The 13,893-nt window shown below is 32.8% G+C and overlaps 1 protein-coding gene across 1 annotated transcript in view; it reads left to right on the forward strand.

Annotated features, from left to right (window-relative positions):
- LOC122801653 (mucin-16-like) overlaps positions 1-13,893 on the forward strand; it is a 221,402-nt gene that overhangs the window by 110,092 nt on the left and 97,417 nt on the right. Inside the window, exons 5-6 of the mRNA XM_044071132.1 lie at positions 3,494-3,707; positions 4,949-5,086. Coding sequence (XP_043927067.1) covers positions 3,494-3,707; positions 4,949-5,086 — 352 coding nt within the window. The remainder of the gene's footprint in view (positions 1-3,493; positions 3,708-4,948; positions 5,087-13,893) is intronic.

The raw sequence follows: 13,893 nt of genomic DNA on the forward strand, positions 1-13,893 counted from the left end.
GGTGGAGGAATATACCCTTTCCCCAAGGATTGTGCAATCTCAGTTAGTATACATAATTAGCGGGGGGGGTTGGATGCAGGAGTAATTGCCCCCTTAGGAAAGCACTGCTTTTTGTTTTTGAATGTTCTGAGGATTAGCCTCAGAGTATGCACAGTAAAAATCTTAAAACTTGTTTTTTTCAATATAAGAGTGTTTACATTACATATGTTGATGTTTGTCAGGTTCAAAAAAAGTATAGTAGAGCCATAGATAAATAAATTGATAGATGTACATATATTAAATTTATATAAACACAAAGACACACAATAAAAAAATAGATGAATTGATAAAGATAGACCAATACTGGTAACTTTAGAGGAAAGATAGGTAGATGGATAGATAGATATTTGAATAGATTAGATAGATAGATAGATAGATAGATAGATAGATAGATAGATAGATAGATAGATACCTCCCTGCTTTTGGACTAATTCTGGGGTAAATGCTGGGCATCTTTTATAGCTCCTTCTTTAAAGATTGCCTCCATTATTTACTGCATATCACAACTGCACATGGTAATCTAGCTGTGGTACTACCAGTCTACTGACCAGCTTTCTATTCATGGACATAACAGTTTCCTTTTTTTTCTTGTTACTTATGCCACTTCATATGAATCTGATCAACTTACCAGAAATACTTGCTGTGGTGTAAGATTACTTTATTTTCATAGATTCATAGATTAGTACTAGGCTAACTGCCCTTGTAGGCCATTTTAAGCCTAGCCAATTACCCCATATGAGAATCAAACCCTGCACCTTGTGTCTCCAAGGTAAACACCTTAACCATTATGCCATCCTCCCACCCTCCAACTTGTTTACCTTTATGACTTTTTATACCTACCGGTTTCCATTGGAGTGCCAGAGGTTCAATACTTGGTTCTCTCTTATTCATTATCTTATAATAAACTTTACACAGCCTTCAACCAAACAACCATAATACAATATGCATATAATGCCAACTCATCTGCTGGGCCCCAACTCTCTCGGACCATAACAACCAAACCTAGGTCTCCTTATTCCTTGAAATATGGCAAAAAAATCTCTCCTTCTACTAAAGTCTGGAAAAGCAAAATTAATAATGCTTCGCAATTCTTCACAAAACATTTCTCAGACCAAAAGCAATTTTTCAAAATACCCTCTGAAAATAACATCAGAATAGATGTAGTACAACAGTCAGAACTATTGAGGGTCAAAATAAAGAAGCACCAAAACTTTGATCCATACATTATTCACGCTGTTAAAAAACACCAAAAACTTGATTTATTATACAGAAGTAAATAGAAATAAACACTCTCTTATTAACAACACTAGGAAAACCATTGCCTCAACCTACTACCATCTCTGCTTTATATCTTCCTCATCCTAAAAACTTTTAGTGCACCTAAAAAAGTAACTAGACATTTATTACAGTAAATGTTAGCTTTTCTACCAATCTATCTATAAAATGTCACCACTGCATAGCCTTAAAATAACTATAATGGCTAGAGCTGTCACAATATCTTACCTGCCTAAAGAACTCCTGGCTATGCTCCTGCTCAAGTCCAAGATAACACCTTAACTGGAAGCAGCAAAAACTGTTTACATTACAGCTTACTATTTCACTGCATCCAAATGCCGCTGTATGCAGTTTTGTGATTCCTAACCTTCTCTCTGTTTCAAAATAAAAGCTTCTCTTACATCTCATTCTTAAAAGTTTATCCAAATACCAATTAACTGCTATCTCTCTCTGTCATTTAACATATCTATCTGCAGCACTTTCTCTGTTTCCACCCCATCTTGATCTTTAGCATCAAAGTTAAGTTGTTGTGTCTTTTGGCTTTTCCCGATTAGGGGTCGCCACAGCGGAACTCCGATCCACTAATGATTGGCAGTAGATTTTTACGTGCCAAGTTGCCAGCCCTGATGCACAACCTTCAACGAAGGTACACCCATTCACGCATGTCTCCACACAGAAGACGCTCTAGCTGAGAATCAAACAGGACAACGTCTTACTGTGATGCGACAATGCTACTGCAGCACCGCAGTACTTAGCATCAAAGTTAAGTACCCAATTTTTTTTATTACTCACAAATATCTACTACTGTATTGTAATGTAACTTTTCTTTATCCAAGGTATGTCAATGCAGGTTCATCAAAATTTTGCAGGATCTGTATTATTTCTATGTACTTTATTAAAAAAATTTGTTTAATCCTATGTCTCTGTATTGCAATTGTTATCCTATGTGATTTTTATTCTGAGTATTAATATATAACATTGTATACATTTTGTGTGGTGCTTTTCTCCCTGTGTCAGTTTCAAAGCTTTTTTTATTTTTTTTTTCCCCAGATAGACATTTCTGGTCAACAAATGGAAAATAAATGACACAGTTTCAGTACAAAAGTAACATTTCTGCTTTTCATCGTATTAACCTTCCTTCTAAATAAAGATCCTTCCCTTGAATTATGCTTCCTAAAGACATTGTTATAATTTTCATTTTATTAAATTTAATTTGCCATGGGGAATGTGCTGCAACCTTAGCAGCTCCCTTTCATTCTTTAAATCCTCTCTTTTATAGTAATCTTATTGAAGATGTTTGCCTAATCTTCCAGAAAGCTTGCTTACCTTCTATTTTTTCTACAATATTATGTATAAAATGTAGCAGTACTGCTTGCTGGTCTTAAACTATTTTAGTTGCATCATTGTAACAATATACTTATTACACAATTATTTCCATGTGCTTCTGTGGGGCTCCTCCCTCCTACCAAAATCATGCTGGGTGTTTTTATTTCAAACTCACCCAAATGTGAATGATGTTGTAGGCAGCAGTATATATGCTAGGCAGTGCCTGGTGGCTGACCGATCGTTTTAAGCATCAGCTGTGCTGAGCAGTATCCTGAGGTGCTAGAGCCCTAAGTAGTCTTTTAAAATTTTATTTCACTCCAATCAGCTTCAAAGTCTTCTTCCTAGTTTCTGCTGACCATAGAACATTTTCTGACCATGCTCACAGCTGATTGTGACCACCAGGGATTTATGCTATGGGCTGACTGCTCCTCTGGGAACTACTTTGCGATCTCTGATTCTACCCCAGTGCCCTTTCCTTACTAGGAATAAGTCTACCTGAGTTGCATGCTGACCATTGTTGTATGTGATCTTGTGACTGTCTCTCTTGCTGAACCATATGTTGGCTACCATCAAGCCATTTGCTAGACAGAAGTCTAGAATGTCCTCCCCTTTTTATGTCTGTCTATCTCTAACTTTCACTATGTGTCCATTTCATAGCTGTATTGGTGGACAGTCTACAGTAATGGGAAAACAACACCCTGAATTATAGTTTGTAAATGTGTAATTTTCATTTGTTTTACTTATATCTGAACTTGAAAGTTGTAGTTTATTACCTAATTATTAAATTTACAGCAGCAATAATGTTTAAATTCAGAGCGCATCAGTGAATTCATTTTCTGTATTTTCATTTCAGCTAAAAAACAACTTAAGTAGCGATTTTCGGGATTACTTTAAAAAAAATCAGATGCGAGTGGAAATCAGAGAACTTCTCAAAGGCAGTGTCGTTGTTAAGTTTGAGATTATCACATCTGAAAATGTGGATGCGACTTTACAAGACATCTCAAATTCCTACATAGTTGCTCTTAACAAAAGCTCACTTTACATTGTCAGAGAAACACATATAGCAGGTAGGAAACAAGTTGGCATTGCATATGAAATATCCAATAATCATTTTTTGTCATATGAAATAGTAGTATAACACAGTAATTGTAATACCTCTCTTGTACAATGCAAATGTCGTCCGACCTTCAGATTTTGCCATTGTGTAATGAAGATACATAGATTGCAAACATCCTGATATGATTGGTGCTTATGTTTGCACGATTTCAGTTTGTTAATCTGATAACTCGTATTACCTAATACTGAGCATTTCACATTTTTGCCAGCCTTAAAAATGACTTGGTAGTTCTTTTAAGCATTACATCAGCATAAAATTCTTAACTCCAAACTCTGAGCACTCTGCCAAAGGTGCAGTAGTTGAGAGGTACACCTCCTCTGAGAAACAGCACCTACAGTCAGAGCTGCTTTTTGTGATTCCTTGCATTCATGAGTGCCATCTGATGACAGACCTGGAACTTGTAGGGTTGGGTTTGAAAGAAGTACCTTAGATTCTTAAAGCAGAAGCATCTGGCATGTTTTTGAGAGGTGTGAGGAAACCCCATAAAGGAGTGTGCGTAAAAATAGGAAAAAGGGGTTGTGGATGGATAAATATGTATATATATAATATATATATCTATATATAATTTGACGATTGGATGGGAGAAAGGAAATTCACCTCATGGATCACATCAGTCGCCCTGATAGACAGGGGTCCAGGGAAGTAAATATTGTGGGAAGAAATCTCCAGGGAATTGTTATGGCTAGGCTTGTATAGGCCCTAGGGCCGATAGCCTAGTATCAACCTATGAACCTATATATATATATATATATATATATATATATATACATATATATATCTATATATATATATATATATATATATATATATATATATATATATATATATATATATATAGATATATATATATATATATATATATATATATATAGATATATAGATAGATAGATAGTCCTCATACTGGTGCCTTATATTCAGTTATGAAAGCACAGATCACCGATGTACCATAGCAGACAACCTTTTTAAATTACCGCTAGGAAAGAAGCCCAGTCAGAGGTCTGGTATCACTCTGATGCAGCAGTTTTCTGCAAATCTCATAAAAACATCCTCCTCAGTAATACGCCATGTTGACTACACACTGGTTAAAAATGCTTATAGTGTTTTAATTGGTACTATTATTATTATTATTATTATTATTATTATTATTATTATTATTATAATATATTTTTAATGTTTCTGTCTTTATTACAGGGGCGAATAACTGCATATCAGAATTGAATGACTGCTCTTTAAATGCAACATGTACATCAAAAATTGTCAGCTATGACTGCCAGTGCAAGCTTGGATTCACTGATCTTAGTCCATTAGTTCCTGGAAGAACCTGTATAGGTAAGAAAACTGAATAAAACATTCTATAATAAAAACAAGGGACATGAATTGTAAGGCCAAGTAGAGAAATAGAGGAGCTGTGCAATGTATCGATTACCAAAGATGCAGAGGCATGCTCCTAGTCATTAGGAAGGAGCACAATACAGAGGAGCTGTGCAATGTATTGATTACCAAAGATGCAGAGGCATGCTCCTAGTCATTAGGAAGGAGCACAATACAGAGGACCTGTGCAATGTATCGATTACCAAAGATGCAGAGGCATGCTCCTAGTCATTAGGAAGGAGCACAATACAGAGGAGCTGTGCAATGTATCGATTACCAAAGATGCAGAGGCATGCTCCTAGTCATTAGGAAGGAGCACAATACAGAGGAGCTGTGCAATGTATCGATTACCAAAGATGCAGAGGCATGCTCCTAGTCATTAGGAAGGAGCACAATACAGAGGAGCTGTGCAATGTATCGATTACCAAAGATGCAGAGGCATGCTCCTAGTCATTAGGAAGGAGCACAATACAGAGGAGCTGTGCAATGTATCGATTACCAAAGAGCCGGAGGCATGATTCTGGTCATTAGGAAGGAGCACAATACAGAGGAGGTGTACAATGTATCGATTACCAAAGATGCAGAGGCATGATTCTGGTCATTAGGAAGCAGCACAATACAGAGGAGATGTACAATGTATCGATTAGCACAGATCTGGAAGCATGTTCCTAGTCATTATGAGGGAGCATGATGTCAGATGTCCATAGTGTAAACTAAATGATGTCCAACTCTAAGCTTAAGTATCAAACAGAAGCTTGCCACTAAAACTGCATCACTGTCATTTGATAAAGATCTGTTTGAAGACTGTCACTGTCACTTCAGACATGTATAATGCAGCACAGTTGAGTTTGCATGAGGATGGCGAGCAGTATCACTCAGGAATTGTAAGCAGATGTGCCAGTGCTTACACTGTTGATTAGGGAGTGGCTGTAACATTCATGACATTACAAATGGGCATAACTGAGTGGTTACAACACATGCGTCAATACTAACTTACAGAATTAAACAGAATTTGCATGAGGAATAATCTGAATTCCAGATTTAAAGTATGCATTAGTTATAATTAAACAAGACTGCTGTAGACAGCACACAGTAAATAAAAAATGGGGAAATATTTAACAACGTGACAGACCGTACTGAATACCTATGTACATGAATTGATACAGTCTCAGTTTTTATTACAATCTATAGTTATAAGGCTATTTGAGTTGTGTATTTGATTCTGAGTATTGATAGTAAGACTTCTCAGACACTCAATTTTCCTTTCATGCCTCTAGTGTTACAAGTAAATTGCTTTATTTCTGCTTTTGTCTTTAATGCGCTAAACAATTCACCCATCAAAAATGCGCCTTAAGTTAAATCATCATGTTATAAAAATCCACTATCACCCTTCTCATTTTTGAGATTACCAAATTTGCTTAGTGGACTTGTTTTTAAGTCTTGAATGGCCTACGTGATCCTGTGCTGTATGAATCAATATAAATATTTTGCAGCACCCGCAGGACAAATACAGGTTCTGGTATTATACTACTCAACTACTGTCTTCACCATCAAGAAAGGAGATAATCTCTGATAAAGGACATACCAAAATACTTAAATTCATTGCTTTTATATATCTATCAGTGTAAAACTAGATAAATTAACAAAAAAGAACAATTAGATCGTCACAAAGGATATTAAAACAAAATGAGGGTCTAATGGCTTCTTTGTGACCTTAATTCTTAACCTTGGACTTACATTGTGAACCTAAGGATGTGTTCATCAGTCATTAAAAATAGCAGCTAGAACTGGAATTTAACAACAAGAGAGGGACAGTTCACACAGAAAGCATTGTAGCTTTGGGCGGTGCAGGATGATTATAGTCAGTTGTGGTAACATTGGTATATAGGCAAACACTAGTGTAGCTGCCCTTCTGGGCCATTTTAACCCTAGCCAACTTCCTTTTCAAAGGTGAGAATCAAACCCTGTACCTTGTAAATGCAAGGTAAACATGTCAGCTATTATACCAACCACCAACCAGGTACAATTCAATGACATAGTCAAACAAAATGTACAATGTGATCTAGTGTAGCTGATATAATATATATATTTCTGCTTTAAAGAGTCAGGCTGTCGATAAGAAACGTCATCAATTCTGCTTTAAAGAGTCAGGCTGCAGATAAGATAAATCATCAATTCTGCTTTAAAGAGTCAGGCTGTAGATAAGATCAGCTTCATATATTACAGCTTAGTGATGAGAATGACAGCAAGTAGCAGTTTCTGTGCATATAGTGTCCAGGCTAAATGACAGAGGACATAAAAAAGGTGATGATATTTAGACTAAGTTTCTCTTGAAGGTATACACCACTTTATCTATGTATTTGTATCTGACATTGAGGTACTTATAGGGAAATGCCTGTCCGTAGATGGGAATGACAAAGGGAAGTGAGAGGTAAATCAAGCTCTTTTAATGTTCACAGCTAGTCTGTCAGGTGAGTCCTTTGGAAACATGGTAAGATAACATCTCACAAGTTTTGGTAACATCTCACAAGTCTTGCCTTATCAGTAAGACAGTTACTTAGAACATATAACATTTTGGCTTTGCTATTTAACTTCTGTTTTCTTTGACTGACACATTTAGTGAAAAACATGCCATTGTAAAGTATGTACCACAACCAGTTGGCCATGTTCGTAATGTGAGTTCTGGAACCCTACGCAGTGGAGAAGAGAAGCAAACAAGACCTCTTTAAAAGTGACCTCATACTGCCATGAATTAAAACAATTGTTTTATTTACATTTACACACAGATGCTGTTTTCTTGCAGCCAGTTTTGCAGACCAATGGAATCTATTAGTATCAGGCTCAGTATTTTGATGACTGAAAGAAGATGGAAAGAGCAGGCTGATTTGAATTTTGACATAATCCTAAATTGCTGCAGTGTTACCACAATGACTTCACAAAAACAATGAATAAACAAGGATGAAACCATAATGCTCTCTTCTGGTGATGTGTTTCATAGTTTGTCAGTGACATTTTCCATTCCAGTTCCTGTTCATTAAGTGAGAAATGTTCCAAAACAAACATGTCAGACATAATAGTGGCAGACATATTTGACAAAATTAGAAGATTAATACTGCCATAAGCAAATTCTTATTGGAATGCCCTGTAGTGGAATACATTATCTGCACTTGTCCTTCCACACTTACTTTTATGGATGGAATAATGATACTTGCCCCTGAAATGTTGTAGATTTGTATTATGTTATTTTTTTTTTTAAAATAAGTTTATTGTTTTTAACATACAAGAGAAATATCATAACAATTTTATACAAGTAATTAAAATAGATATGATTATAACATTCAACAAAATAACCAAAGTATTTACAAAGACATCAACTACAATCAGATCAATTAATTAAACTAAAATACCATGCTATTGAAGTTAAGATTTTTTTAACAAGTTTTGTAAAGTATCCCATACAATATAATAAGATGGTTTTCTAGTAGTTCTTGATTTTATTGTCATCAATTCCATATGGCACACTATAGTCATAACATTTTTAAATTCATTGAACGAAGGAGGTGTATCTGAAATCCAATTTCTGGTTATTATTTTCTAGCCACTGCTAGAATAGACCATAACAAGGGAAGCTTAACCTTTTTAACACTTTGAGGTACAGGTGTGTTGAATAATATAAGAGATTTAGAAATAATGAAATTATCTGTAAAAAGAGCCTGCAAAAAATCATTGATTGACTGCCAATATTCTTTTAATTTTATACAGTCATAAAACATATGAGCCCAGTCAGCATTAATTTCTACATTACATCTTTTACATAGATTGTCTTTATTATTTATTTTATTCATCATCAAAGGCGTATAAAAGGATCTATGTAAAAATTTCCATGTAAAAAGTCTCCAGACAATGGAAGATGTAGTTTTATAGGCAGATTCCAATATATATTGTTTATCTTGTTGATTTGGTGGGTCACCATTAATGGAAGTGAAATAATTCCAGTAGGTATCTACACTGTAAAAAGTTTCTTGTCTGATAATTTTATGTATGTGTGAAAGCTTACCTTTATCAGAAACTGTATGTTGTAAATTTAATATCAAGTAATCAATCAGTGTTGGAATAGATTCTTTAACTGTTATAGACATTAGATCAATTTTATTAATGAGATGTTGTCTAAAGGTCTGAACTTCAAACCAACAAGTTTCTCTTAGATCAAATTCTTGTTTTAAGAAATCTAGATTTTTAACTTTATTATCAGATAGCAACTGATACCAGTACTTTAGATCATTATCTGTAGCTAAATGAGTTCCTTCAGAAGTGGATGACAAAAGCATACCTCGAGTATACATTATAGGAATATAATAAAATTCCATTCCTTATATTTAGGATGCATGAATATAAAATTACGATAACTAATAATAATGTTTAATGGGTAACTAACTATATATTTAGGTGTAATAGGTGAAGTACAAAATTCTTTTAGTAACCATAGCATGGAGTTATTTACAATCATATTTTTATGTGTTAAGGAGATTTTCATGAAGTGAATACTAATTAGTTCCCAGTAATCTTTCCATTTTGCAACATATGACTGATCTATTAACAAAGTAATAACTTTTACAATAGAAGAGATAGTATATAAGTTAATGTCTGGAAAAGAAATACCCCCTTGAGACCAGCTATTAGTATGTTTCTTTAATGCAATCCTAGGTCTAGTAGGTGTCCATAGGAAATTTAACATTAGTGCATTTAATTTTTTTATAATTATTTTTGTAGGTGGGAGTATTATTGATTGTATTAAGTATAATATCTTGGGGAATATTATCATTTTAATAATTGTAAGTCTCTCTTCCATAGTAAAAAACATATTATTCCAGGTATTGAAAAGATTTTGTATATTAAGAAGACAGGTATTATAATTATTATGTATAATAGATTTAATATCTTTAGTTAATATTATACCTAGATAAGTTATCTGACCTGAATTGGGTACATATTTAGTAAAATCACTAATGAGAACATTTTTCCGTGTATATATAGGTAGTATTTTAGTTTTTTCTTCATTGAATATTAAACCAGAAATACTTTTAAAATTCATCATTTTATCAAATAGAGACTGCATAGAAGAATTAGATCCTGCTGATGTAATTAGAACATCATCTGCAAAAAGTTGAATTTTAGATGTTGTATTTTCATCTATTTCAAATCCCTCTATATCAGTACTATTTCTGATCAGATTAGCCCAAGGCTCCATTATTAAAGTGAATAATAGTGGAGAGAGTGGACACCCTTGTTTTGTACCTTTAAAAATGGGTATTTTTTGTGAGACATATGTTCCTATCTTAATATAAGCCAATGCTCCTTTGTATAGATGCTCAATTAGATTTACAAATGCATCTGAGAAGTTTGTGCACTTCAGTAAGGTAAACAAGTAGTCCCAACTTACTGAATCAAATGCTGAACTTATATCGAGACTAATAAGTGTTAAATCTTTCTTTCTCCTATTTGCAAAATCAATTAATGTAAGAGTTCTCCTTATATTATCAAAAGTATTTCTATTTACAATGAAGCCTGTCTGATCTATATCTATAATGCCAGGGATGATTGTCTTCAATCTATCAGCAAAAATACTCATAAACATTTTATAATCAACATTAAGTAATGAAATGGGTCGATATGAAGTACATCTAGTTGGGTCTTTATTAGGTTTTAAAATTGGTGAAATAAATGTGTATTGCCAAGATGGGGGGGTTATTAGCTCAGTTTGGGCCAAAATAAAAACCTTATGTATTAATGAGTATGTACTTTTAGAAAGAATTTTATATATCTCTGGTATAATACCACCATTACCTGGTGCTTTGTTTGATTTAAGCTTGTTTATTTGTGTAACAACCTCTGTATATGAAATACTTTTATCCAATAGTTTAATCTGATGTTTATTAAGTTTTTTATTCATGTTTGTAGTTATAAATTCCTTTATTTTATCTTTAGGTTCCATGTTAATGTTATTATGATTAATTTTGTGAAAGTGATTTCTAAATTCATCTAGTATTTCTGGTAAACTAGAAACATTCTTCTTTTTCCTTAGAGAGAAAATTTCTTTGATATGATTTTGCTTATTCAACATTTTTGTTTTGTTTTTAAGTCTATGTAAGTATTTGGGGCTTATTGAGTAAGACAAAAACTTGTATTTCTCTAAAGTTATTTTAACTTTATGAGTTAAATTTTTTTTGTATTTATCATTTAGTTTGTTTATTTCTTCAATGACTTTCTTATCCATAATATTTTCTTTATTATTATGTTTATAAGAGTCTAATTTACTTTGAATATCTAACAATTCCTTATCCCAAGATTTCCTTTTATTATTCTACCATCTGAAACTTTGTCCATATAGATATGATTTTAAAGCATCCCAAACATAAACAATGGAGACTTCAGGAGTATTATTTATGTCTAGAAAATGTTGTACTTCTGAAAGTATATATTCTTTATAGTCTTTTAGTTGAGTTAAGTATGCTGGTATCCTTTTGATCTGAACATTGTAAGTATTTTTTATCATGAACTCAAAAACAATTGAATTATGATCAGATATAGGACATGAAATGATTTTAGAGTTAATTAATTCTGTTACCATCTGGTTAGAAATAAAGACTCTATCTATTTTTGAATAAGTTTTGTATCTGTTAGAAAAAAAGGTGTATGGTAATGATTTTGAGTCTATCTGATTATTAATATCATCTAAATGATAAGAATTAACAAAATCCTTTAAATGTTTTGCATTAGATGTAATTTTCCTTTTCCCTATAGTAGTAGTATCATTTTCATGCAGGATGCAATTAAAGTCACCTGCCAAAATAATATCTCCTATAGAGAATGATATGATCTTATCAAGATGGTATTTCACTGTATTAATACCAATTCCAGGTATCCAATATACATTGATTAATGTATAAGTCTTCCCATTAATTTGTATTGTAACCATACAAAACATTCCTTTATCATCCTGATAAGACTTAATAGTTTTAGGAATGGGCATACTTTTATTCCATAAAATAGCCACTCCTCTTTTTTTCTGAGTGTGCTCTGAACTAACCAATACTGTATATTTATTTGTGGCTAATTTATCAATATCTTTTTCAGGAGATGTGTTTCTTGAAGGAATAGTAAGTTGGCCTTATGTAAATTAATGTATCTTATTAGGCTTGCCCTTTTACACGGATTATTCAGTCCATTAATGTTTAAAGAAATTCCTTTTAGAGAAGTCATTTGGCATTTTAAACATATAAAACTTATAATCAAAATAACAATTAACAAAATAAGTAATGTTATACCTCCTCCTTTAGGTGTACCTTTAGATATAGCTGTATTTATTGAATCTCTTATGGGATTTTGTATAAGATTCAATTTTGTTTGTAGTGACAATGAGCTTACAAAATGTATTGTGGATGTCAGAACTATATACATACAACAGTGAACAAAGAAAATAATGCAAGGATTAAACCTTGCACCCAGCCTGGAGTTAAAACTCCAACTTAGAGTAGTACATACTACTCAAGTTAACCCCTACCCTAAGCAGCAGTACCTCAGCTGCCACCTTATCAATTTAATACTAGTTATTATTAACTTAAATTAACAACTTTCAATTAGATTATCTGGTAAGACAAAGCTACACATTTGATAAATCAGCATCATATAAACAAATAGAAACTTTTAAAAACAATTCATACTGCTATGTACATCTATTTAATATAATACATTTATACTCAAATAGCATTCAAATAAACTTGATATTAGGAACCAAGAAGAGAAAAAGAAATAAAAGACGTTTATTGCCAGTAAAATAAAATATTATATTTATAAAAATTGTTATAAATCATACTGCATAGCTATGTAAATTCTCAGAAATATTTGCATTATTGTGAAGAAAGCCATCTGTATTTTGTATATCTGAACTGCTACTTTAAAATATGTCACATGACAACTTCTTCCAAAATAGAGTCATAAAGATATTTATGCTTGTCAGTCAGATAAATCAAATGAATTATAGCAAAGTATATGTTTAAATCATAAGTTTTTTACATACATTAATATGTTGCAGTCAAGTAAACTTTCAAAAACACATGTATAAATGTTTCACTTTCTATGCCTTCTAAAATATCACATTTGCTTACTATGAGATACTGAATCATTTAAAATCATTATAACTTTCATATTTTATAAATTATAATATGAATAGATAAGTAGTTATAAAAGATAACTCACATTTAAATGTTATAGAGTTTGTTTTCCATCGCAGAGTCGCAACTGCAGCAGTTCTACTTCCTGGTAGAGTGTTCTTCATGAATCTGCGATGTGTCAGTGTGAATTCAGGGGTCAAATTTCAAATTGACTGCTTTCAGCTTCTCTGTGTGAATTCTGAGTGTTGAAGCTTTTAAAACAACTCGAGGACACTATTCACGAGGTAACCCACATCCCAAATTGTCTCCCTTAACATTCTGGCGGGAATTTTGTTAAAAACAAGTGACTGACATTCATTTAGCAATATAAATGAAGCTAAACATAACAAAACCTTTGCAAAGTATTTTACAAGTAATTACAGCCTCTATGAAAGTGAAACTAAGCCCACAGTTATTAATATGTAATAGAACTAGTTATTTATGCCCCAATTCAATTTTTATACAAATCTTATTATTTACTGTGTCAGTATGATCAAAAACATGTGAATATATTAATATGAAAGAAAATAAAGAGAGAGAACAGAAAAGAAAAAA

Source organism: Protopterus annectens, chromosome 5.part0, assembly GCF_019279795.1.
Source record: "Protopterus annectens isolate FY-2018-M chromosome 5.part0, PAN1.0, whole genome shotgun sequence".
NCBI lineage: Eukaryota > Metazoa > Chordata > Ceratodontiformes > Protopteridae > Protopterus > Protopterus annectens.